At 48.4% G+C, this 26,804-nt stretch overlaps 2 protein-coding genes across 2 annotated transcripts; one reads left to right on the forward strand and one right to left on the reverse strand.

Moving 5' to 3' along the window:
- The first annotated feature begins 552 nt into the window (after window positions 1–552).
- HTRA4 (HtrA serine peptidase 4) lies at window positions 553–20,580 on the forward strand. Its single transcript, XM_084804057.1, has 9 exons — window positions 553–1,233; window positions 3,654–3,753; window positions 7,445–7,649; window positions 8,949–9,143; window positions 11,402–11,434; window positions 13,023–13,137; window positions 14,657–14,714; window positions 17,837–17,938; window positions 20,397–20,580. The coding sequence occupies exons 1-9, from the start codon at window positions 597–599 to the stop codon at window positions 20,560–20,562; spliced, it is 1,611 nt and encodes a 536-aa protein (XP_084660183.1). The 5' UTR covers window positions 553–596; the 3' UTR covers window positions 20,563–20,580.
- TM2D2 (TM2 domain containing 2) lies at window positions 17,262–26,419 on the reverse strand. Its single transcript, XM_084804058.1, has 4 exons — window positions 26,167–26,419; window positions 23,757–23,844; window positions 23,456–23,571; window positions 17,262–23,111 (listed from the first exon to the last, which is right to left on the reverse strand). Exons 1-4 carry the CDS (start codon window positions 26,388–26,390, stop codon window positions 22,898–22,900), a joined length of 642 nt encoding a protein of 213 aa, XP_084660184.1. The 5' UTR covers window positions 26,391–26,419; the 3' UTR covers window positions 17,262–22,897.
- Between the last annotated feature and the right edge of the window lie 385 nt (window positions 26,420–26,804).

Here is a 26,804-nt window from a genome sequence, read left to right on the forward strand (position 1 = left end):
GGGCCCCAAAACGTGGCCCATCTCCAATGTAAACAGAAATACAAGACATCCATCTGCTGTGGGGACAGCTGTGATAGGGTCACCCGTTTGCCTACTCACTCTGTTGTCCGGGTGCTAAATATTGAGGTGCAACTTTAAGGCTATTGCTCTGCCTTCTTGAGGGCTTTTATCTTGAGGTGATCTAGTGGTCGGAGTGTCAGACTGGGCCATCCAGGTTCTAGTTCCTGCTCGGCCATGAAACTCACTGGGCAACTTTGCGCCAGGCACTGGCTCTCGCTGTAGCCTACCTCACAGGGTTGTTGTGTGGATAACATGGAGAGGAGCCGGGGGTCACGTACTCTGCTTTGGGCTCCTTGGAGGAAAGGCAGGATATAAATGTAAGCAGAGGGCACCTGTAACACAAGAGGGCTGTCTTGCGTACAATGGAGTACCTGGCCACTAGCCTCCAGAGTCGTCGGACTACACCTCCCAGCACTGGCTGGCGGGTGCTGGGAGTTGTCGTCCAGCGCATTTGCAGGGCCCCGGGTTGGGGAAGGGTTTGTTTGCAAACGCTGGCGTCACTGGCGTGGCAGCACCCCCTGGGGCACCGGGGGCCCATGCCAGGCAGGCCCCGCCACCAGCTGGCCGCCGCCGCCGCGCCTCTCCCCCGCCCCGCGGGGCATCGGGGCCGCCCGGGCGCCGTCCATAAAAGCCGCGGCCCGGCCGGCGGGCGGCGGGAGTCGTCGCTGGCCGCGTCCACGCTCGGCCGGCTCAGCGGCGCGGCGGCAGCGGGGCCCCCGAGCGCGCGGCGCCCCTCGGCGGCCATGGCGGCGGCGCCCCGCGTGCTGCTGGCGCTGCTGCTGGCCGGCGCGGCGGCGCCCTCGGCGGCGGCGCCGCGCTGCCCGGCCGTGTGCGAGCGGGCGCGCTGCCCGCCGCGCTCCCCGCAAGCCTGCTCCGCCGTCGCGGGCGAGCTCCGGCCCGACCGCTGCGGCTGCTGCTGGGAGTGCGCGCCGGGCGAGGGCCACCCTTGCGCGCCGGGCGGCCTGTGCGCCCCGGGGCTCTTCTGCCGGCGGCCCGCGGGCGGCAGCCGCCTGCCGGGCGCCTGCTCGTGCGCCGAGTCCCCCGGGCCCGTGTGCGGCAGCGACGGGCGCACCCACGGCAGCCTCTGCCAGCTCCGGGCGCGGAACGAGCAAGGGCGCCTCCGGGGCGAGCTGCCGGCCATCGCCGTGCAGAAAGGCGGCTGCGGAGAAGCAGGTGCGGAAGGGGCGCGCGCGCGCGGGGGGGAGCCTTGGAAGGGGAGCAGCTCGGGGCGTAGGTTCAAGCACGGACCAGTGCGGGCGGAGGAGACGCCGGTCCGCTGGTGCCCTCACCTCGGGGGCAGCGACGACGTCCAAGGCACGTGTGAGTGCGTTGCACGGGGTTTGGTGCTCCCGATGGAACGTCCGCCTTAAATTGGGAATTCCCTGCCAGCTTAAATGGGGGATTACGTGGGCAGATTTCAAGGAGGGCGGGAAGTCTATCAAGGGCGGCTAGCCCTAAACAGAACCTGCAGGTTCAAAAGCAGTCTATCGGCCGCGGTGGCTTAGTGCTTAAGACGCTGAACTGCAGACCGGAAGGTCGGCAGGACAGCAGATCGAGACCCGAGTGCCGCGTGGCGGCGTGAGCTCCCGTCCTCAGTCCCAGCTCCTGCCAACCTAGCAGTTCGAAAGCAAGAAATTGCAAGTAGATAAATAGGCGCCGGACCGCGGTGGCTTAGTGGTTAAGACGCTGAACTGCAGACTGGAAGGTCGGCAGGTCAGCAGTTCGAGACCCGAGTGCCGCGTGACGGAGTGAGCTCCCGTCTTCAGTCCCAGCTTCTGCCAACCTAGCAGTTCGAAAGCAAGAAATTGCAAGTAGATAAATAGGTACCGCCTCGGCGGGAAAGGTAACAGCGTTCCATGCACCTCAGTGTTCAGTCATGCCGGCCACATGACCACGGAAGCGTCTTCGGACAGTGCTGGCTCTTCGGCTTAGAAACGGGGATGAGCACCGCACCCTAGAGTCGGACACGACTGGTTGGGGACACCTTTACCTTTACCTTTAAATAGGCGCCGCCTCGGCGGGAAAGGTAACAGCGTTCCGTGCACCTCGGTGTTCAGTCATGCCGGCCACATGACCACGGAAGCGTCTTCGGACAGTGCTTAGAAATGGAGATGAGCACCACACCCTAGAGTCGGACACGACTGGTTGGGGACACCTTTACCTTTACCTTTAAATAGGCGCCGCCTCGGCGGGAAAGGTAACAGCGTTCCGTGCACCTCGGTGTTCAGTCATGCCGGCCACATGACCACGGAAGCGTCTTCGGACAGTGCTTAGAAATGGAGATGAGCACCACACCCTAGAGTCGGACATGACTGGTTGGGGACACCTTTACCTTTTTAGGGATGTCGCACAAATCTGCAACGGAACCAAATGAGTTTGGATTCTGATTAATCTGACTGGCAGATTCCTGCAGTGGACTGCCCCCCCCCCCCCGGTTGGGTGGATTCTGCTGACTTGCAGACCACTTTTCTAAGTTTCCCGATTTTGCACAAATTTGCTCGTCAAAAACTATGCATTTTTTTTAAAATGTCCCAAAATGCTAATTTCCCCCATAGGCTAAAGCATGAAAATGCACATTCTTGGGTATTTTGTGCATGTTGGGGGAATTTGTGTATTTTTGCACATACAAATTTGTGCAACTGTGCATTTGCGCAAATTCAGGAATGAAAAAAAACATCCCTGATTCTGTTGATTGTGGACTGCGGAATGAAAGGCACCTTACAATCCGCAAAACATAGATGGAATGGATTTTACACAATCCATACATCCCTAACTGGGCGACAAACAACTTGGCCGAGTGCTGTTGCCATCATGTTCTGTTTGGGGGCAGCCCAGAGGTATCTGGCTGTCCACTGTTGGAAACAGGATGTTGGGCCAGATGAGTCCTTGGTCTGATCTAGTGGGACTCCCATGGCCTCATGTCTGTAGCACTGCACGTGCCCCCTCGAATGCGCTGTTTTTCAGTGGACTTGATTCCATGAGTTATCAAGGGCAGAGTGTTCCATCAGATGATGAAACATGTCTGAATCGGTCTTGGAGACTGGCCGCTGAGTGTAAGTGTGGATAGGGGTGCACGAAAGTCACCTGGCCTCGCAGCTTTTCGCGGTGGGGGGGAGGCGCTTCGCTGCTCTCCCCCCGAAGTTCAGGCCGGGGGGGGGGAGGCTTCCCGCCTCGCCCAGACAAAATTCAGGCCGGGGGGGAGGCTTCCCACCTCGCCCGGCCGAAATTCAGGCTGGGGAGGAGGCGCCTCACCTTGCCCGGCCGCGAAATAAAGAGTTAAAAAAAAAAAAGCCCCCGTGATAGGCTACGTGACGACTAACGTAGCCTATCACGGCTAGATCTGCAAAGTCAGCCGTGATAGGCTACGTAAATCGTCACGTAGCCTATCACGGGTGACTTAAAAAAAAAAAAAAAGCGCGTACGCAAATGGCGGCCCCCATAGGGAGCCGCCATTCACGTTCCTTATTTGGTCGCTGTAGTCTACGTAAATCTTTACGTAGACTACAGCGAAAATAAGGGCAACGCAAATAGCGTTGCCCTTATTTTCGCCGTAGTCTACGTAATCTTTACGTAGCCTCCTTTTTGCTCTGCAGGTGCTGTGGACCCTAATAGCCTGCGCTACAAGTTCAACTTCATTGCTGACGTGGTCGAGAAGATTGCTCCCGCTGTTGTGCACTTGGAACTCTTCCGCAGGTAACGGAAGCGTTGTCTGCTTAGATTCTGAAACTGGCCCCCTACCTGGCTGCCGCCTCTTCCTCTTAGAGCTGGCCTTGGACAAAGCTCTCCATCTCTGTAGCTGCTGCCCCTCCCAGCCTTTTAAAGCCAAGCTCTGCAGCACTGCTGCGCTGCAACTTCCTGTCTGGAGGAAAGGGCACTGTTGCAACAGATGGCGCTGCCTCACCCAGATCTTGAAGGGGTGCTTCAGGGAGATGTGCTACGCAGCCTCGGGAAAGCACTGTGGCTCTCTTTGGGGCACCGGGCTTGTTATTGCAGCCGTTCAGTGCTGGGATGCAAGGATGCTGCAATCTTTCCCCTGCAGGTCTGTTCACCTGAGCCCTATGTGTCCATCTGTGCCAATGGGAGAAATCCCTCCCCCCAAATTTAGCTGTCATGCAGGGGGGAATGTCCTAGGGGATCACAGTTGGGGAGGGAAAGGTTACCCACCCCATACACTGTGCCCCCCCCCAATCCCGCCTCCACGTGGCAATTAAGCTAAGAAAACACCCATCCAGAAAATGTGGCTGGGTAGCTGGACAGATGGGTGGCAAATAAATAAATAAATCCATTGATGTCAATGAAAAGATTGAGCTCCGAATGTTTTAAGTACTTAGCAACGCCCCTGCTGGTATGGCTGGAACAAGCACCAGTAGAGGCACTGGGAGAGTAGAAGGGAAAGAAGGGGAGTGGACAAACTGAGCATAGTGGCGCAGGGGCAGTTAAAGACTAGGCTAGCGGAAAAGACCATCTAAAAAGGCTCAGAGGCGGCATTTTTGAAAATATGCAAAGGAGGGAACGGCTGTTCTAGGATGAGAACTGCAGCTTTGAGAAGTATTTAAAAACCATTAACATTTTAAAAAAATGTTGTACAATTCATTGGAGGCACCTTTTTCGTTAATTAATCTAGGTGATTGATCAACACAAGGGTCTGAGAGTGCAATTAAACCGTGTAATTTAAATGTATTCTTCTTTTTAAAGATTATATGTATGTATGTGTATATATATATTTGTATGAATCACTTACATTAAAATAAATTTCTAAGTGATGTACAAAAAACATGGTATAACATCATAATTAAATATTGTGGGTCGTATCCAGTGTTAATTCTACTTAGAGTAGAGCCATTGAAATGCATGGCACTTCTTAGTTATGACTAACTGAAGATTTATTTATTTCAATGGGTTTACTCTAAGTAAGACTAACACTGTATATAGAATATATAGTATATAGTATAGAAGGTTACCTTCCTGGCTAGGCTTGTTGGAAAAAGTATGTTTTCAGTAGGTGTGGAAGACCCAGAAGGGTTGGCACATATCTAATCTGTAGTGGCAGAAAATTCCTGAGGGTGAATGCTACCCTGCTGGAGGCTCTATTCTCACCCACCTTGGACCAGACCTCCGAAATCTTGGTCATCAGCAGATGCACGGTAACCAAACAGGCGGGTACAGGGGGTCAGGCAGTCTCTTAAGATAAATTTAATTGATTAAGGGTTCAGTCCTATGAACTGCACTGTTGCTGCTCAGAAGGCCCCTAACTTCGGGACTGCTGTGATTCCTATGCCCTGCCGGGCTGAAGCCAACAGGGTGGGAGGAGCAGCAGAAGCAATCTTCGCCTCCCTGTCCTGTGATCTCCTGTATTTTTGCTAGATGGGCTTTTCAGCCCATCTAGCTCAGGTGGTTCATGGGGGAGGGGAGGAGGCAGGAGGAGGTTCAAAATAACTTGTATACTGGCCTCTCCAGTCTCCTCCCCGGCTGCCTACCAGAACACCCCCTTTCTTCCTCCGAGGTCGATTTTCTGACCTAGGAGAAGAAGCCAGCGTGGTTCTTTCCATGCCAGCTGTGAGGAGGTGTCGGAGGTCAGGCCTCTGTCTCCCCCTTCTGAGGTTGGACCCCTGACTTCGGAAGGGTTTTCTGAGCCATGCTGTGGTCCCTGGGACGCTCACCCTGGGACCATAGGTTTACTGTCTCCGTTATTAAACAGTTAAAAGGCTGATGATAGACCCACTAAAAATCCTTCAACTGGATGGCAGCCCTAACTCAAACCCCATTTAATGGTTGTCTGCTGTGTTCTAATGGAGCCAAAAAAGCGTCAAGAACAGGGGTGAGCAACTTGTGGCCCTCCAGTTGTTTTGGCCTACAACTCCCATAATCCCTTACCATCAGCTATGCTGGCTAGGGATGATGGGAGTTGTAGTTCAAAAGATCTGGAGCACTGCAAGTTGCCCACCCTATTTTAGAGCATTCAAGTTCCAGAGTAGATAGTGGCCACAAGTGAAAACAGGGTTAGGTGTGTGTAACATCCTTGTGATCAATGGATTTAATAGAGCGGCCAAATGCAAAAGAGGATAGGGTTTGCTCCTGCACCTTTAATAGTTGTGTCAAAGAGAGTTTCCACAGGTGTGGCTTGCAATTCCCTCTCCTACTCAATTATTAGAGGTGTGGGAATTCTGACCTGTTTTGCATCTAGCCACCCTGGGACTTAAGCCCAGTGAAATCAGTGTTGGGTTAGTGTTGCTGAAAGAGGTTCCCAGCCACTGGTCTGCCTTAATGACAGTGGCTCTCCAAGGTTTCAGACAGGACTCTTTCCTAGCCCTACCCGGAGATGCCGGGGATTGAACCTGCGACCCTCTGCATGCAAAGCGGGGCTCCCCTGTGGAGCTCTGACCCTTCTTCCTCATCTCCTTTATACCAAACCTTGAAAAGAGATTTTCTTAGACTCAGCTTTAAAGTTTTCGTAGAGATTTGTAGAGATTTTCTAAGATTTTCTTAGAGTCAGCCAGTCTGGATAATACCAGATAATAAAACTGCCTTTCTGGATATACCAGATAAGATGTTTGCTTTTTTCTATTAAGGGTGCAATCCTATGCATATTTAGACAGAAAAAAGTCCTGCAACTTGCAGCATTCCCCAGCCAGCCATACCAGCTGTGACTTGTAGGACTTTGTTCTGTCTAAATATGTACAGGATTGCACCGTAAGTGGTATAAACGCAAAAGTTATCCAGAAAGTAGTTGGATTTGCAGTTGCTAATAAGTGAAGAGCTTTCATATCAAAATATGCTTTTCAATTTGCAAATGTAAGGTCATCATATTTTTACCAGGATGGAACTGATTGTAATGTTTTGAAGTTTTCCTGTACCTATTTGTATTCTTGTATTGCAAGACATAGTAATGTCTTGGAGACACCTCTTTTGGCACCTGCCAGGTGCCTTGGTCCTCCTGATTTTTATTTTGTTTTAAAAGATTAAGATACAATTAACTGGGAGGCTGGCATGCTGCAAAGTGAAGGGCTGCCCTCCAGCACCATCTGTATTTGGGTTCAAAATATTTCTTTTCTGTTTTGTAGCTCAGTCCCCACCTCTGCCTTGTTCTTAGATTCTTGGACAACTTACTTTTCTTTGAGCCTCACCAGTTGGGCTTCTGGGAAATGAGTGTTTTGTGTCTGGGTAAGCCCCCACCATGGTAGCCATTTCATGAAACGGCAACCCCCCCCCCCCATGGCAGACCTTTTGCGAAAATGCCCACGACACTCTCTCAAACTTACAAATGCATCCACCAACCCAAAAAGGTTAGGAACCCCTGCCGAATTGCTCATGCCTTTGGTTTAGAAGATTATAGGGTTGGTGGGAGTGGATTTGATCGATCAATCGATTGATGACCCTGGGGCAGGTTTCCTCACACGAACAAAGAGGTCTTGGTGTCCAGTGGTTCGGGCTTCATTGTGTCTGAGGATGGTCTGATCATCACCAATGCCCACGTCCTCACCAACAAGCAGAGGATCAAAGTGGAACTGAAGAGCGGCCACCAATTTGATGCCAAAGTCAAAGACGTTGACCACAAGCTGGATATCGCGCTGATCAAAATAGACACCGATGTGAGTATTGGCTTCTTTTCCAGCAGGGCAAGTCGCTCCGGAGGTTAGACCTTCCCTTGGCATGTTTACTGGCACAATGAGGAAGGCAGAACTTCTTCCATAAGCAGAGTTCTGGTAGAGAGAGGCTAGGATTTCTGCGAGGTTCCTGGCTTGGAACTGCTATAAATGCCTGGAGTCAGGACAGATCAGAACTCAGGGCTTCTGCCATGGCTTTAGTGCTGGAGCATTTATTGGGGAGCCTGGCAGGTTGGATTAGGCCAATGGCCAGAGGTTCTGCACCTCTGCTCTAGAGCAGAGGTGACATATAAGAATTCAGCTCCAGTGGAAGCTGGTGGCTCCGATGTCAGTGGGGCAATGAATCCGTTCTGGGTTTCAGTCAGAACTCTAAAGGGGCAATCCAAGGTGCAAAGCTTGAGAACTTTAGAGTTCCTACTGGTTCTGACTGCACCCAGAGTGGATTCACCACCCCACTGACATCAGAGCCACCAGCCTCTACCGGCTATGAGGAAAATACAGCAGGGCTATTTGGGAAAATCAGACAGGTCCAACTGAGAGTCCCAGCCTGCCCAGCCTAATTTTGTCAACTCTGATTGATAGCAGGACAAATGGCAGCTCTAGGCCTTGTGGGAGATTGCCAGCTATTTAAATTAAATGTTTTCTGTTGTCACAGTCTGTGTGGGAGGTGTGTTTTGAGCAGCAGCATAGCGGTAAATGTTGAAATAGCTGTGCATCGTGACACTCCCCATAAGCGCACCCCCAAGGAAAGTCCAAAACTGGAGGTAGCTGTGTTGAACCACATCAACAAACCAATCCTAGCCGTTTCTGTCTGCAGCAGGAGCAGGTAGGTCTTTTGTACAGCTAATGGGTCTTCATGCCCATTCAAGACCACACTGGTCCAAAATACTTTATAATACAACAAGGAACAAGATATTGTTGCTGGGAAAATTCATTTGCAATTAAGCTTAGCGGGAACAAGGAATTCTGAGCAGGGTGGCAGATGACGTCAGTGTTCCTGCTAATAAAAAAGTGCTGGTGTTGCATCGCTGTGAGCCCTGGCTCCGCTATACCACTGATTTTGAGCTCTCATGCCAAGTTTAATCAAAGCTGCAAAGAAGTCCACTGCAGTTCCTGGCCCTCAGGCCTGCCCACCCACACAATGCACCCACGGTCTTTATAGCTCACAAAGAACAGTTTTCGTTTCTCTGTCTGCTCGCCTGCAGGCAACTGTGGATCGCCATAGGAGAGCAGAAGAATTATGTCTTTCAGGCCTGGTTTTTCACTGCCTTCATCCCCATGCAGATGGTCCTCCCGGTGCTCCTGCTGGGCAGGTCCTCTGACCTTCGGCCTGGGGAGTTTGTGGTGGCTCTGGGGAGTCCTTTCTCCTTGCAAAATACAGTGACGACAGGAATTGTGAGCAGCACACAGCGAGACGGCAAGGAGCTGGGGATGAAGTACTCTGATATGGAATACATCCAGACTGACGCCATTATCAATGTAAGAGACTCCTCTGGGGGCTTCCCTGGACCGCTGCCAGTCATTAGTGCTGCTGCGAAGTTTGGTAAAGTATTGGTTTGCCACACATCCACTGTCTACTCAAAAGAGGCCAAAACACTTGCTTCTTCCTTCCCTACTTCTATCCCAGCTATGCCTAGTTTGACACCCGCCTTCTCTTAGGTCAGCTATTGCAATGAGATGGGTGTGGAGTGATTAGTTAACCAGAAGCAGCCGTTCCAGCAGGCTGTACAGAGGGAGATGGGAGGGGAAGTGAGGTCATTCTGCCAGCCCTGCTGAAAAGTCATTTTTTTCCTCTTCCCTCCCTATCACTTTTTCCTCGTATGTTGTATCATTTTATATTGTAAGTCTGCAGGCGAGGATCATCTTATTTTACGGACTGGATGTAAGCTGCTCTGGGACCATTTCGGCTGAGGAGTGGGATAAAAAATACTTTGAACGATTTCGTTTATTTATTTCTTTGTTTATTTAATCACCCACTTATATACTGAGGCAGACCCCTATTTTTTTTCCCCACCACATGCATTATTTTGCTTCCTTGCAATCTGGAGAAAGAGACCTTAAGGCAGCCTTCCCCACCCTGATGCCCTCCAGGTGTGTTGGACTACAGCTTCCATTATCCCCAGCCAGCACGGGCTCCATGTTTATTGGAGCTCCATAAGTTCATTGAAGTACACGTGGGGCTGTGGATGGGAGCCACTGGGTGAGTTTTCATGACGTGACAACCCACCCTGGCAAACAAGCTATGTAGGGTGGGTTGTTTGCAGAAGAACAACCATGGCGAGCCCAATAGATGAATGGGCTATGGTTATGCTCCCTCTCCTTCCCCTGTGGTTCTCCAGCTGGCTCTGGCAGGTATCCCAGGGGACTTGGTGGCAGAACCACCTTGTCTGCCCATGCTGTCACACTTCCAACCCCAATCACAACCCCATTTTCGTTCCCTGGCTTTTTTGGGGGGGCCCGACATTTGCACAAGTGGGGGCGGAATATTTTTTAATATTCTTAATGTTTTCAGCCCCAGGAATTTGCACAAATGTCTTTATTTTTTAATTATTATTTTTACAGGGGTTTTGCAGTTGTGCAAGTGCCAAAAATATATCTTGCCTTGCCTATTGCCTTGTATGTTTCAGCTGTCAAAGGGCAGGAACTGCAGTATGAAACATACAAGGTAATTGACAAGACAGGACTCCATATAAGCTGATTTGACAGCAGTTGACAGTTGGGGAAAAGGGGATCTCCAGGGTTTTAAGTGTCTGCTTCCATTCCACACTTCCCTGTCTCCAGCAAGTCCTGTTAAGGGAGATCTACACTTGCCCTGCCCTTTTCGTGGTTCTGGTTACATCGCGGGTATTTAGGCAAATGGTGGGCACACAAGCAGCACGTGTAGGGATGGGGGAAGAAGCCACGGTGGCTTCTTTTTCCTCTGCTGATCATGCAAACCTGGGCACTTACTACAAGTGGTTCAGAAATGTAAGTTGACCTGGTCAGAGGCCAGCACAGGGGTTGGAGGCTTTTTTTGTGCTGTGAACTTCAGAAGATTCTGAAGCTGCAGACAAATAGGCTGTACACTCTTTGCAAATGCTTACAATATGGAATTTGCTTCCACGGGCTGTGCCGATGGACAGCAACTTGGACAGCTTTAAAAGGGGATTAGACAAATTCATGGAGGATAAAGCTGTCAATGGCTCCTAGCCATGATGTCTGCATATTGCCTCCAGGATCGGAGGCAGGATGCCTCTCAATACCAGTTGCTAGAGAACATGAGCGTGAGGGCACTGTTACACACATGCCCTACTTGTGAGCCTCCCGTAAGCATTTATGGGAAGAGCCTTCAGTGGAGCGGCCCCTTTCTTTGGAATTCCCTGCCCCTGGAGGCCACTGTGCTGTTTCTGGCACCTCCTTAATTGACCAGTCGTGGGTTTTATTGGTATTTTTTTAAAAGTAGCATAATTTTAATCTGGTGTTTTAATCTTTTTATCCTTTACCTCTTTTATCTCTTGTGTTCACCACTCTGAAATCTGTTGTAGATATGGAGCGGTATATAAATATTGTAAATAAATAAATTTGGGTGGTCATTGTGGGAACAGAATGCTGGACTAGATGGGTCTTTGGTCTGATCCAGTAGGGCTCTTTTTGTGTTCTTAAAATACTTTGTCAAAAGTTCTACCTGCAATGAATTCTTGCCAGAGGAGACGTATTTGGAGTATTGACCTCCTCTTCAATTCTATTCTCTTTCACAGTATGGAAATTCTGGAGGGCCGCTGGTAAACTTGGTAAGATGTCCTTTCCTTTGTCTTTTTTCCTTACCCTAAGTGCTGTCTAAACATTTTGAAGGACTCCCAGCATTTTTCCTTGTTGTTCCACCAGCAGCTGTCAACCTACTGTTGCTTTATTAACATCCTCTGGAGTAAGAGATGCCCCATCTTCCTTTCCTATCCAGAAGACTTTCAAGCCAAGAGACAATCACATTATTATCACTAGTCATTCACAGTGCAGTTGTGGCAAGACCTGCACTGTGAAAAGCCACCCCAAATAATAATAATTGTCACCTTTTGCATTTAATTTCCTTCTGACCTCACTATTGGATTTTGATATTTCCAGACATTTTCTCTTCATGATTGACATAGCCTTTGTTGGTTTGTCCCCCTGCCCCAATGCATTGGCTCTGCTGTTTCCCATCTCACTGAGAAGCCATTTTCCTCGTTACTGGGCCTGTTCACACATAATGACAACCCATCGGTTCAAAAAACAGTGGGTTGTCATGCCTCTTCCGCTTTTACCCCACAACCCATGATTGGCAACTTTGTAGGTTGTGGAGCATGACAACCAAACCAAGATTGCGTGGTTGTTTAGGGGCTAAACAACCCAGTGGTTAACTCAACAACCAACCATGGGTCAGCCGCTGGGTTGTTTAGATCTTAAACATTCCAGCAGTCTGGGTTCAGATGTGATGCTCAGCAGGAGCTGATCGTGGGTTGCTGAATAAAAGTGGAAGCATTTTTAAACCTGTAATTTTAAACCTGTCAGTTTTTAAAAATGTGAAAAAGCCTGTGTAATGCAATCACTCCAATACGGTATTTTGGCAGGCATGCTCCTGTTGTGAAGCGGCTGCCAACTGCAGCCTCCCCCAAGTCTGGCCTCAGCATTTTAGGGTTTGGTTTTAATTTTGTTGTAATTTACACGTTTATTGTAAACTGCCTTCAGTTCCATTTTGTCATAGAAAGGCAGGATATAACTGTCCAAATAAATAGTATCTAGTATTTTGATCTTTACACAACTGTGTACAGCGACTTTCCCCTAGTTGTTGTTGTTCAGTCATTAAGTCGTGTCCGACTCTTCGTGACCCCATGGACTTTCCCCTACATTGGTGCATACCTTTCTACAGTGAATGGCTCTCCTTCTTAGTCCGCACTAGTCTCCTGGGAAATAGTTACACAGGGATGCAAGAAATGTGCACTGACTCTGTGTTTTTCCCACTAGCTTCTTATGCCTGTTCCTAGAAGGATGACCATAGGCATGTTCACGCTAGCAGTTTAGTGAATGCTTTACAGTGCAAATAGTTTTTTTTAAAATCCTACATCTCTCACTTCAAAAATAACATTGTTCCAATTAAAAGCACATTATAAACATGCTAAACCTACACTTACAGTCGCATAAAAATGAAATTAAGTGTACGAAATTAGTTTTCGTTACGTGTGAACCAGGTTACCTTCTAACATTGGCTAAAATGCCCCTGCCCCCACTTCTGTTTCACGTGTGTGTCCCCTGCTCCATCCTTGATTTGTATTCTTGCTTCACCCTGCATGTTCGAGGGACAAAAAGCCTCCAGTCTGGTCACAACACCTGTGCTCTGTCTAACAGGATGGTGAAGTAATTGGGATGAATACCCTGAAGGTTACAGCTGGCATCTCCTTTGCCATCCCCTCTGACCGAATCCGCCAGTTCCTGGAAGACTCTCACAATCGTCGGCTGAAAGGTAGGGTGTCAGAAAAGATCGTAGGAAACCAATTCTTGGAGGTAAAGCTCACAGACCCACCCCATTTTGCACACATGTCCTGCTTGTGGGTTTCCCATTGAGGCATCATGTTGGCCACTGTGTGAACAGAATGCGGACTAGAGAGGCCTCTGGTCTGACCCAGCACAACTCTTCTTGCATTCTTAATAAGTGGCATTCCTGTGTGTCCTACACTACTATGGGTAGCACCTCAAGTGTAAATTGGGGCATAGGCAAGTCAGCCCTGATCACACAGTCCATCTGCCCCCTTTTTACAGTGGAGGAACCAGGCAAAAGACAGCTGCTCAAGGAGGCATTTTTTAAATGCATGCATGTATTAAAAAACATTCAGGGAGCAATTCAGTGGCCACCAGACACTGTCTACAGGGCCATGGGATATGCTCATTTCTGGGAACCGACCTCGGAGCCTGCGCTCCGAGGTCGTTTCCCAGAAAACTGACCTCCCCCCTCGTCTGCACTGCCTTAGAGGCAGCGTGGAGAAGCCCCATCCTCCGCGCTCGGAAGAAGGGGTGTTCCGGTGGGGGGTGTTCTGGGCCAGGGAGAATGGAGCTGTGCATATGACACATCCAATGTGTCGTACAGCGGCTTCCTCTCCCGGTCGGCCCCCCTGCTGCTAGACAGCCAAAAGGCAGTCTAGCAAAAAATAGCAAGGCAGGAGAGGCGCGGAGGGAACGATCCCCCCATGCCTATCCTGCCTTGCTTTGGATTGGCAGTCACCTCTGAGTTTGGAGGCAGCTGCCTATCTTGATAGGATTGCACCCTAAATGTATTGAATGCCTCATGGAATCAATTTCTGTAGGCATTTTATAATTTAAGTCATCTTCATCATACAAATAAGATCACTATCAAACCAATAAAATAAAACCAGTAACTGTGCCAACAAAACATAAAATACATTATCAGGTGTAAGAGGTAAAATGCAAAAATACTAAAATATTTTTAAAACACTTTAACAGCACAAGTAGGTTCCATTGAGTTCAGTGCAGCTTACTTGCAGGCAAGTGGGTATAGAATTGCAGTCTGAGGGCACAACCCTATGCATGTTTAGACAGAAATAAGTCCTACAACTCCCAGCATTCCACAGCCAGCGTGGCTGGTTGGGGGAAGCTGGGAGTTGTAGGACTCATTTCTGTCTAAACATGCATAGGATTGTGCCCTAAAAGACTTCAAAAGCCTGGGAGAACAGGAAAGTCTTAGCCTGGTGCTGAAAAGATAGAATTTGGGTGCCAGGCAAGCTTCCTTTTGGAGAGCATTCCAGAGCTGAGGGGCCACCACCAAAAAATCTCTCTTGTTTGCCACCCTCTGAGCCTCAGAATGGGGGGGGACTTGAAGTAGGGCTTATGTGGGTGACCCTAAGGTATGGTGCGCATGCATGCACACACAGAGGGAGGGCTGGAGTTGTGTGTGAACTAGACCCAACTTTTTCCATGCCATTTTAACTCGGCTTTTTGAGAGTGCTTCTGATCCTCTGTCTTTCTAGGAAAGATTAGACCCAAGAAAAAATATCTGGGACTCCGAATGCTCCCTCTCACTTTCAAGTAAGTTCTTAGTCTGCTCCCCTGGCCCTTGCCCCCAGTTCCTCTTACCTGTCTGGATGCTGCATGGCCTTTCACTGTAAGGTTGAGTATCTATGTTAGGACAAGTTTCTGTGATTGCAGCCACCCCCATAATTACCCAAATGGCCGAAACTGCTACTGCAAATCCTCTGTTGCCGATACATTTTTAACTAACAGGAGGATACGTGGAGTACCTGACATGGATGTGCAATCACTCCAAAACTTTATTTTGTGAACTGCCAGGGTCGATTGATGTAAATCAAGGCGATTTAAATCAATGATTTAAATCAGGGGAAAAAAGGTTGATTTAAAGCACTGATTTAAATCAAGTTTCCTATTGCATCTTTTTCATAAATTGCCCGAACAGTGGTGCACAGCTGACCACAAAGCTGTTTTCATTTATAACTAAATAGAGTATTATTTACACTGTTTCATTCTTACAAGTAGGCTTTGCAATCTCTTTGTCTCACTGTATATATTTTGCATGCTTTCCTTTTTTTTTTTTTTTACCTATAGAGGGAATGTTTTTTAAAACATTCCCTAGGTCTTTCTTATGACCAACACTCACAACCGCTTGAGTTAACAGTACAATCCTATACATGCCATCTCAGAAATAAGTTCCATTGAGTTCAATGGGTTTACTCCCAGGTAAGTGAGTGTAGGATTGCAGCCTTAGTATGGGAATACAGGAAGATGCACACTGGACAATTTTGTGCACTGGACAATAACCTTTCTAGTTATTGGGCAGAATTAAAAAAAAATCCAGTGTTTTGGATTTCTTTTCAGCATCAGTTTGGATCAACCCTGCTAGATTGTCTTTCTGTTTTACTGAACTCCTCAGCCATGCTTGGCCCAGCTCCACTGCTACATGAGCACAGAGCAACAACCCTATCTAGCTTGCATCTTTGCACATGTGACTTTAGGGCACAATCCTATGGCCGCTAGTCAGCAGCTACATGGCCATAGGTCGGTTTCTGGGAACCGACCTTGGAACCTGCAGTCTGAGGCCGGTTCCCTGAGAACCAACCTCCACCTCCTCCTCCGCCGCCTTGTGGGCAGTGTGGAACGGCCCCGCGCTCCATGCTTGGAAGAGGAGCGCAGAGCAGCAAAAACTGCGCATTTCTGGGGGCACGCTGGGGTGGGGAAGTCAGAAATGCTGGTACGACACATCCTACATGTCATCCAGCTGCCGCTTCCCACGCTCCAAGGTCCCACGGCTAGACAGCCGTAATCGGCTGTTTAGCTGCGAAAGCCGGGCTGGGAGAGCAAGGAGATCTGCTCCTCACCACTCCTCCCACCCTGCACTGGATAGGCAGTTTCCCCCCAGGCTCAGCAGCAACCATTGATCCAGATAGCAAGAGCTGGTAGCTGGGCTGTCCTCACTAATTAGGTAGTTAGGAGTGGAGCTACTTTCATGACATGAAAAACTAAAATAAATGCCCATGTTTAACTGGAAGGTAATTTCATTTTATGTGACTTTAAGCATCGGTTTAGCATGTTTAGAATGAGCTTTAATTGTAACAATGTTATTTCTCAAGTGAGAAATTTAGTATTTTATGATTTTTTAAAAACACACAATTTACATTAAAAAAATCCATTTTTAAAAAAATCTGTTTATCTTCTAAAAATATATTGATTTTTATCTACCCTGTGAACTGCCCTTTAATAGCAGACAGTAGAGACAGTCCATGTTTTGAATCTGTAGAAGAATCATTTCAGGATTCATTGTTTTAGAGGACCAAGTGGGAAATAAAGTGTGAAACCTAAAGTTGTTCAATAGGGATGCTGGAGAAATTCGAGACGGACTAAAATGAACTCGGTTTTCCAAGAATCCGACCTGCAGAATCTGATGCGGAGCGACCCCCTCAGGCCACACGGAGTCCGTGGACTTTCGGATGATTTTTTTTACTTTCCCGAAATTTACGCATATAAATTCGTAGGAAAATACCTAAGTTTCTGCTGAGGAAAATTGCATGGAATGGGGGAAATGTTATGTACTAAGGTAAATTATGTGAACACATAAGTACCTATTTAATTGCATATTTTTCTGCACAACAACAAAAAATTGCATCCATCTGTGGGTGGACGACGGAACAAAAGGCACCTGACAATCCATGAAACACAGACGGAGCGGATTTTACACAGTCTGTACATCCCTATCAATAGGTAGAGCAAGTTGGGGCATGTCAACATTTTCAGTGTGAAATGCGGGGGTGGGGGGAGAAGAGAACTGAGCTCATAGGGAGCATCCTCTAATTCCTTTCTGTCCTTTTTAAAGCTGCAATGGGGCATTCCGCCTCACCACTTCAAGGATGCTCAAGGGGAAAAATTGCCAGATGTGCCTCCCCCGCCCCCCAGACACCACCCACATTTCCTTCCCCATGGGCTCATACTTGTGCGAGGACCTGTATGGCCTGGAATTACCTCTATCTAGTGGCATACATTTACTATGCATGGACAACCTTAACTTCTTTCCACAGTATAGCCATGTTAGTTCATTGCAGAAGAACAACAATGAAGAGTCTTGTAGCACCTTAAAGACTCACAAATTTATTCTGGCATAAGTGTCTGTGCACTATAGCCCACATCATCAGATTCATGGAGTATTATGGAGAGTTTGGGGTTTATATACAGTACATATGGTAAGGGAGGGTGGGAGGAAGAATTGTATACAGTGACATCAGGAGATTAAATGCAGAAAGTGACACTCACATTATTAACAGTGGTCATTCATAGTGCAGTTGTTGCTGGTAATACAAACATCTTGGCAGAGGTAAGCCAATTAACACATGTAGTGTGATAAAAACCCTTTATCCTGATTCAAGCCTTCGGAGTTAGAATCAAACTTGTTGATGAACTCTTACCTTCACTTCTGCCACTTTGGGGGCCTTCAGGGAAGCTGGGGCTTGTTAAGAGGCACCTCCCCATTTTCTGCCAAGCTCGGTGGTCTGTAGTCAATGGAGGGCCTAGTCTTGCCCTCCCTAGATGTCTGCACTAGTTGCATAACACACATTTTTCTTTTTTTGATAACCTAGTTTGCAATCCCTGTGTTTAGTGTGGGCTTCTAAACTGCCTGATAGAGCTGTCCTACTCTCTTTTCTCAGCCTCATCCGTGAGCTGAGACGGCGGGACAGGGATTTTCCAGACCTGAGTGCCGGAGTCGGTGTCTATGTCTATGAAGTGATTCAAGGAACGGCTGCGGCAAGGTAAAAGCTGAGCATACAATGACCTGCTCCAAGCCCTTGGGATGGGATATAGACTACTCCCCCCTCCCTCCCTGGATGCAGTAGTCCTGGCCTACCGCCCAAGTTCTTCCAGGAAAGGTTAACCTAGCATGGCTATGCTGGCTGGGGATGGTGGGAACTGTAGTCCACCAGTGGAGTTAATCTTTTTTAACTTCTGCAGTGCAGAAGTGAATCTCAGCTATGGGGAGGGTGGGTTGGAGGCAGAATCAGGATGGTTTATAGCAGTTTTCCCAACCTGGTAACCTAACCAGATTTCACCTACAACTCCCAGAATTTCTGACCATTGGCCATGCTGGCTTGTGTGGATGTGAGTTGTAGTCCAAAACAACTGCAGGGCCCCAGGTTGGGGAAGGCTGCTATAACCCATCCTGATTCTACCCAGCCTACCCCACTTCCTGTATTACGTACTGTTGAACCAGGGCAAATGTACTGAATTTGGTTTTAATAAGTAGCAGCATAACTTTGCATGTTAGCTGTGTTAAATACTGACTATACATTGCTAAGGAGCCCCTGCTCCTCTGACGATCATGGATTTTGCCTTCTGGCAGCAATTCTTTACATGTTATATCGTACTGTCTGCAGATTTTGGAGCTATGTATATATAGCTCAGTGTACATATGCGCACACGCGCGTGCACATATATGCATATATAGAGGCAGATGGGGATTGTTTATTTCTTTAGTATATCTACATTTGGCCTTTCTTCCATCACCATTGAATTCAAAGCAGTTTACTTGTTGAGTTCCCAGGCAGTCCCCCATTCTCAGCAAGGTGACTGCATCATGTGCCCTCAGACCATGCCACGGGGCAAAAGGTCTGAGAATCACTGGCCTACATTATCTGGCAGCAGCTCTTCAGGCTTTCAGACAGGAGCCTCCCTGCCGGACACGGAGATGCCAGAAATTGAACTTGGGACCTTTTGCATGCAAAGCATGTGATCTACCACTGAACTACATTCCTTCTCCCAAAAGATTTTCTGAGGATGTATAAGGGAATGAACTGCCTGCTCTCAAGGGAAGGAGGCAAGCCCACAACATGGAAAGGTGCATTAACCTGACTCAATCTAGCTCAATATTGTCTACTGACCGGTGGCTGCTCTCCAGGGTTTCAGAGGGAATATTTCCTAGCCATGCCTGGAGATACTAGGGACTGAAGCTGGGCTCTTGTCCACACAGAAACTACTATTACTACACTAATATACTGATCAGACCACAGAGGAGATCTGCATGACAAATTTGCATGTTGCTCCTTATTCCCTACTCAAGAGATAGAAAGGAAGCACAAACTCTTTACACAGATATCCCTTGTCCTTAAAAGAGGTACAGGTCATTGTATACAAACAGTACCATCAACTCATACCAGCCTCTCCACTCCTATCTGATCAGAGTTTAGATCAGCCTTTCCCAACTTGGCGCTTGCCAGATATGTTGGACTGCAACTCCCATCATTCCCAGCTATCCCATTCTTGGGTTGGTGTAGATGGTGTGAGGTGTGAGAAAAAACAGAAGGTGTCATCCCATAAAACCTTAGAGGGGATGTTGCAGAATCCAGTGTATTTGGTTCCCTGCTTATCTTGGGTGTCTTTAAAAAAGCAAAGGCACGCAATTCTTTTGAACATTTGCATTGAACGTTTACTAAAGTGCTAGTGCGAGCATGGCCAAGGTCATCCAGAGATAACCAACTAGGAACATCAATAACAGAGATTAAAAAAAACAGGTGCATTTCCTGCAACCCTTTGTGACTATTACCCAGGAAACTAGTGCAGACTAAGAAGGAGAGCCATTCACTATAGAAGGGTGTACAGGACACTGCTGTAGGGGAAGTCGCTGTACATACTGTTGTGCAAATATCACAATAGCAGGCACTATTTATTTGGACATATTCTGCCTTTCTATGACAAAATAGAATTTAAGGCAGTTTACAATAAAAGTGTAAATTACAACAAAATTAAAACCAAACCCTAATATGCGGAAGCCAGTCTTGGGGGAAAGCTGCAGCTGGCAGCCACTTCACAACAGGAACATGTCTGCCACAATGCCATACTGGACGGATTGCATCATACAGGCTTTCCACAGCAAGGTGCACCCTTCTAAAAGAAGCGGCAGGTGTGAAGCAGCCTTGAAAGCAAGGGTTCACAGCCTGCACCTTCCCTCAAAGACATCTCATGATGACATGCTTTGAGATCTAATGGCCAATGAAGACTTACTGCAGGGGTGGGGAACCTTTCAACCAGAGGTCCAAATACAATTTTGGTGAAGCTCTCAGGGTTCACCATTCCAGTGGTGGGCGGAGCCAAATGCAAAAGGGGTGGGGCAAAAATACCAGGATAGCTTAAAGCTCTTACTGCTGCTAACTAAGCCTTAGGAGAGGCATTTTAGCCTTTTCTTATACGTTTTTCAATCTCTGCCTTTGGTTACAGTGCCGGCCTGCTAGACGGTGATGTCATTATAGCAATTAATGGGAAAACAGTCACTTCAACCCAAGACGTAACAGATGCTGTCCAGAACAACAATACCCTCGCTGTTGTGGTGCGGAGAGGAAACGAAGACATCATCCTTTCAGTAACACCAGATGAAATTGATTAAAAGTTGCCCTTCTGAAGCAAGAGTGTTTAGAATCCTAAATTATAGCCTGCGAGAAACAGCGTACAGAGTAACTGTACAGACTGTACACTTAGCTCTAGTTTTCTAGTATATACAGATCATCAAATACTGCATTGGGAAAGCGGGACAAGGTTTGTTTGGTAAAAAGAAAACCCTCCTTTCATCCAAGTGAGTCAAAACTGGGGGGAAATAGCCTTCCAGTCATACCACTCTGAAGGTGGAAGGCATCTGGCGAGCACCATGTCTAATACTCTATTCCAGGGGTGGACAACTTTGGGACACCTAGGAGCTATTTTCAGACACCCTGAATTGCACTCCTCCCAGAACCCCACGGAATTCAGTGGTAGCAAAGAATGCACCAACTTGCTTCCAAAGAAAGCTAGAATGACCAAATCTGGCCATTGCAGTGTTCCATAGTGGTTTGCTGCTGATTATGGCACATCAGTATTTTTTTTTTTGCTCCCGCAAATTTTGACATTGTGGGGCACATGTTGCCCACCCCTACCCTATACCAAGGCAAGGGCCTCCATACAGAAGCCCTGCATGATCACATTAACCCAACTCCTCCAGTTTCATGGTGGGCCAGGTGTAGAACATCATAGATGAAGGTGATGTTCTGCCAGAGGCTGCCTGCAAGTTGGAAAAAAAGTTTAATATAGACCTATCCACATTGGTCCAACTAGCTCTGCATTAGCAGTTAAAAATACTGGGGTCTCTAACCCAACTACTTTGATGGACATTCCTCCCCAACCCCATTGGGCAATGGCAAAATATGGTAGCTGAGTATCCCCAAGGGTACTTCTAACCATCTTACCATCTGTTCTCTAACTGGTACTACTTTACCATCCCTGATACAAAGAGCCAACAAGCTTTTAACAATACTGATCCTCATGCCACTTCCAGACATGGCTTAAAGCAGTAACTTTTTAACTATCTCCAAAAAAAGAGAGATTGAAATGGGCACAAATTTAAGTTTATGCTTCCAGACATTATGGTTATCCATCAGCTTTAAATCTGACTAGGCCACTAGTGATTTTCACTAGTCATAGTGAAAAATGGGAACATATTTTTAATTCCACTGGGTTGTATCCAATGGTGTCTATCCGTCGGTGGGAACGAACTCCCCCCACCCACCTGCGCACACCCCAAATCTGTGCCAGAGGGTTGGGGAACCTTCTGGAGCAGATTTGGGGGTTGCAAGGAGAACAATGGAAGGGAGAGTCCCATAGTGCAAGCAGAAGCTCATTCATGTGACATTGGATGGAGCATATTGTTGGAAAGCAGATAACCCAGACTCTGCAGCAGCTCCACAGGCCAGGGGCGAGGTGTTCCTACCAGCAAGCTCTGCCACATGGATTGTAGCTCTGCTGACATGGATTATCTAAGAATGTTCCAACATCTGTTGGATTCTCGAAGAGGCTTATCATGCACTGATCATCCAAAGACACCCTGAAGAAATTTGCTTCCTAGTTAACTTTTAAGATGCCTGCAAAATTAGTTTGGCTTAAAATCTGGCTCTTAGTACCAAAATACAGCAATCTCCCACTCTCTTAAAATGGGTCAGGAACTGAGCAGCTTTGGGGAGGGAAGGGTCCACTGCGCTTGGTTTCTCTGGATTTATAAGCATGTTCTGGAATTGACTGTAAACAAATTAGACCCGGCATAGCTGGAACACGGCTGCTTCTCCATGTCCCATCACAAGAGAAGATTAACAGAGAAGGAGGAAGGGAAGACGAAAACGCATACCAAGATGCATTTTACCTCACTGGGGCTTTGGGTTTATGTTCTTATGGAGAAGTAGTCTGAGCTAAAAATGAAAAAAAAAAGAGCACACATAAAAAGCAGACAGTAACTTTTGCGGTATTACCCTTAAGGAACATACTAACCTCACAAATTATTTCCAGCAAATACTGGATACACAAATTTATTTGGAAAACTTCTAAAACGTACACCAGTGAGAACTAGGGCTAAGCACAGGGGGAGGGGTAGACCACAGTTACTACCTTGGCGCCTCCTAAAGTACAGAAGTGTATGAAGATATATGGAACAATAACGTCTTTACTAGAGTGGTAAATTCATTGAGGCAACTTATTCTACTGGGTAGACATCTCCCCAGTCCCTCGTAGGCAGGAAAAGTATAGCTTCCATTTAAACAAACAATGAGGTATGTACAGCAGAATTATGGTTAGCTTTTTTCAGTTAATTGCATTCTAGGAGGACCTAGTTCCAGTACAAAACTAATACTCCAGTGTAGTCTCCAGCTGAACTAAGATTCCCCTCTCATCTTCTTTTGGTTTAAGTCCAGAGCTGTAGCTTTTCAGTAAATGGTACACCAGTTGCTTCCATCACTGGGCATTAGTCCTCCAGTGATAAGGAGAATTAAGTCCACAAACCACCAGATTCCAAGTCCTCCAAGAGTAAGCAGTTTTCCCACTGCTGTGCCTGTGTGGCCCAGGCAGAAACGATCCACTCCAAAGCAACCCAAGAAAAAGGAGTAGAGGAGAGTGGTTATAAAGTAGTGTCCGGTGTATCTATGAAAAGACGAAGTTGGATAAAACTTTTACAAGTAGATTCATTATCACAAGGGGAGGTATTAATTCAAGCCCAACCATTGCCTTCGCTGCACAACAATTTCCTCTAGTAGACATACAAGAAATTACATAGAATGTAGTATATTTAAAAATTATTACATTTGCCTTACAGGGGGGTGTCCTATATTTACTCTTAGCTTGGAATGTAATTCAGTAAGACACAAAAGGGGTGAAGAGAGAGTCACATGTATCTCACACACACCACCTATCACACATTTAGATGTTGCACCTGAATTCTGGGTTCAGTCATCCGAAACTGCAAGTACCCAAGAAAGGACACTCACTTTATGCATGGTTTATTCCCACGCAGAAAGGTCCGCTGTCCTGCACACTCAATGCCATCCAGTGCCTTGCAGGAGACCCGAGTGTGGCTTACATCACTATATGCTTGGCCACCAAACTATTATAGAGACAAAAAACAGCAGACAGGATTTATTTGCTGGAATTCCTTGTATACGTTTTCTATTGCGAATGGATGTGCCTTGGAACATAGCAGGTAGAACCACAAGCTCTCTCTACCCACCCCGTAAAATTACCAGGCTTTATCTAATATTGAAGTGGCAAAATAACCCCTTTCGGACTCACCTTGAGACACCCGTGGCCTACTTCATCTCGTGCACTTGTGTTTCCACCATGATCCATAGGATCCTCACACTCAACGAACTCCTCCGGTCTGCAAATAAACCACAAGGAGAGTTCAGCTTTGAGAAGTACATAAGTAGTCCACAAAAGTCAAGTTTCAGAAGCTGCAGGAGCCAGGAGTTCTATTATGCCCAAAGGGAGAGTACAGCAGCGACTAATCCAGGTTAACAGTAAGTTCCTCAGCATATATTTGGGAAAACAAGCATCAATCTAACCCCATCCCTGTCCCAATCTTCTTAACTGTCCCTTCCAGCGTAGCCTTTATAGCATATCTTCCCAACAGGGGTAGTTTGCTGTCCCCAACTCACACCTTTCATCCTGGACTTTAGACACCTGTCATCAAGGCTAAATAATGCTCCCTGGGTAAGATGGCTTCTCTGTTTCCAACATACCTCCATGTTAATGCCACATTAAGGTCTCCTTTATCCATCAACCCTTCCTTTTTTTCTTCCACCCAACTCCATTTCCTTCAGACTCATCCTACCAGGCCTTCAGCCCCTCCTCCATTTTGCCCCCATTCATATCCCAGGCCCTGACTGCTGCAACCACTCTTCCACCCTGCACTGCTCCTCCCCTTGTGCACAGCCCTCACCATCACCCCTTAAACACCTCGCAATCCCTTCTCAAATGCCACCATTTTGCCTCTTTAGTTCTTTGTACAAAAGCTGAGGTGCTTTCACAGCTATGCCCTTAGCAACAGTTAACAGCCCTAGGGCTTTCAGCAGTGAAGTTCACATCTGTGTTACCTGCAGTGCCAATTCAGTTGACTCCCGCTCTGAGCTGGCAGTACAGAAGTGCAATGTTTTACTTCCAAAGTTACTGCACTGAGGTGAATGAGAATGGCTAGCATTGCAACCGGTACTGAGGCAATATACTTTACTGCTGAAATAAACTGCTGCTGAGTGAAGGCATAGATATGAATGCACCCCATCACTGCACTCCACAGTTCAGTGTCCACACCCATCATCCTTTGGGTTGGATCCAGATTTACATGGGATCAACTGCCCTGGTGGATGTAGACTTCCCTGCCCCTCCTTCCCACAGCAGCCCCTCCAGGCCCCTAAAAATACTACACGGAGTCTGGAGACCCTGCTGAATGGGTAATATGTGGTGTGGGGAGGAGGGGATCCCCCAAATTAGGCTGACAGACCTCTCACAAGCAGAACCCTTCCTCTCGTGGAAGGTCTCTTCCTCTTGTGAAGGGCCTATCCTGGATCCAACCCTTTGACAGTTGAGGGTACTGAAGACCCAGCAGGGCCTGCCAGCTCCAATGCCTGCTCTGGAATCCCATGCACTGTGCTGCCATTTTAAATTACTCACAATGCCCTCAAGCTGTGGTCCCCAACATGGTGCCTGTGGGACACTTCTCTTGGCACACACCAGGCTCCCTGCCCCTCCTGCTTTTTATTGCATTGCTTAAGATTTTTAAGTATTTATTTTTTAGTTTGGATCCCAGCACCCTGCAAAGCAAGGTGCTGCCCTCCAGCACCCTGCAAAGCAAGGTGCTGCCCTCCAGCACCATCTTTATTTGGGACCAAAGGGGCAGTTTTGTGTTTTGGAGCTCAGACCCCACCTCTGCGTTGTACTTGGGTTCTTGGGCAAGTAGAGCCCTGTGTGGTGCAGAGTGGTGGGCGCAGTATTGCAACCGAAACTCTCTCCACGACCTGAGTTCAATGCCAGCGGAAGCTGGGTCTTGGGTAGCTGGCTCAGGTCGACTCAGCTTTCCATCATTCTGAGGTCGGTAAAATGAGTACCCAGCTTGCTGGGGAAGGCAATGGCAAACCATCCCGCTATAGTCTGCCATGAAAACGCCAGCACAAGCAGCGTCCCTCTAGGGGTCAGTAATGACCCGGTGCTTGCACAGGAGGAACCTTTCCTTTCCTTAGGCAAGTTACCTTTCTTTCAGTCTCACCACTTCGCATCTGAGAAATTAGCATTTTGTGATCAGCCACGCCCATCATGGCAGCCATTTTATGAATAGGCAGCCCCCCCATTGCTGCCATCTTGTGAGAGTGCCCATGACACACTCAAATCTCCAGATGCGCTCACTGACCCACAAAGGCAAAGCACCGCTCCGGGCGCTGTGGGAAGACAGCACCTCCCAGCAGCCATCAAAGAAGCTAAGCTCAGGCTGCCCACAGGGTGCACTAGGCAGACCCTGCCTCACTCCATTCTGCGTGCCCCCCTATGTCTCCCACTTTTAGCCCCGCCCCCAGCTCCCACGGACGCCCCGCCCCTCCCCATTTACCACGCCCCTTGAACTCCCGTCCTGCCCTTCGCGATCAGGCTCCCCCCTCCCAACCCCTACAAGACCTGCCCCCCGCAGCAGGCCCCGCCTCTCGGCGTTCCTCACAGGTGGTTGCAGTAAACGAGCGGCGCTTGGGGGCCTTGGTACTCCCAGGTGCCGGAGGAGGCGGAGGCCGGGTCCGGCGGCGGCTGGTGGCTCTGCGTGGCCGGGCTGCCCGTGGCGTTGTGCTGGTGGCTCCGGGACACGCCTTGGAGCACGAGCAGGTTGCCCAGCAGCAGCGCCGCCTGCCCGCACAGCAGCGCGTAGCCAACCGGCCCTCCGCCCGGCATGGCGCCCCCTCGGCGCCCCGCCAGGCCCTTCCGGAAGCTGCCTCCCGCTTCCGGGCGCTCTCCCCGCCCCTCGGAAAGCGGCGTGGTCGCGCAGAGGCGGGGCGAGCTCGCGCTTCCAGCCAATCGGAGGCGGGAGCGACGGGGGATAGAATTAGGAAAGGTAGAGCGGCGCAGCGCGAGCTTCCGATTCAACCGTTTCGCTCTTTGAAAACAGGATGTTGCCGCTCTAGGCCTCATCGCCTCTTTGGTGAACCCTCCCTCACTGGGGAAGTTGGGGAAAGCGGTCCAGCCCTTGACCGGAAGTGCCTCCGTACGGGTCACGGTAGGGGGAAGGAGAGCCTATGGTGAGGCCGCAGGGACTGCGTTTCTATGGCAGCCTTGCCGACTTCTGGGCCGGAGCCGCGATTGGCCGCG

Source organism: Heloderma suspectum, chromosome 6, assembly GCF_057233095.1.
Source record: "Heloderma suspectum isolate Gila_16-S chromosome 6, 16-S_ref, whole genome shotgun sequence".
NCBI lineage: Eukaryota > Metazoa > Chordata > Lepidosauria > Squamata > Helodermatidae > Heloderma > Heloderma suspectum.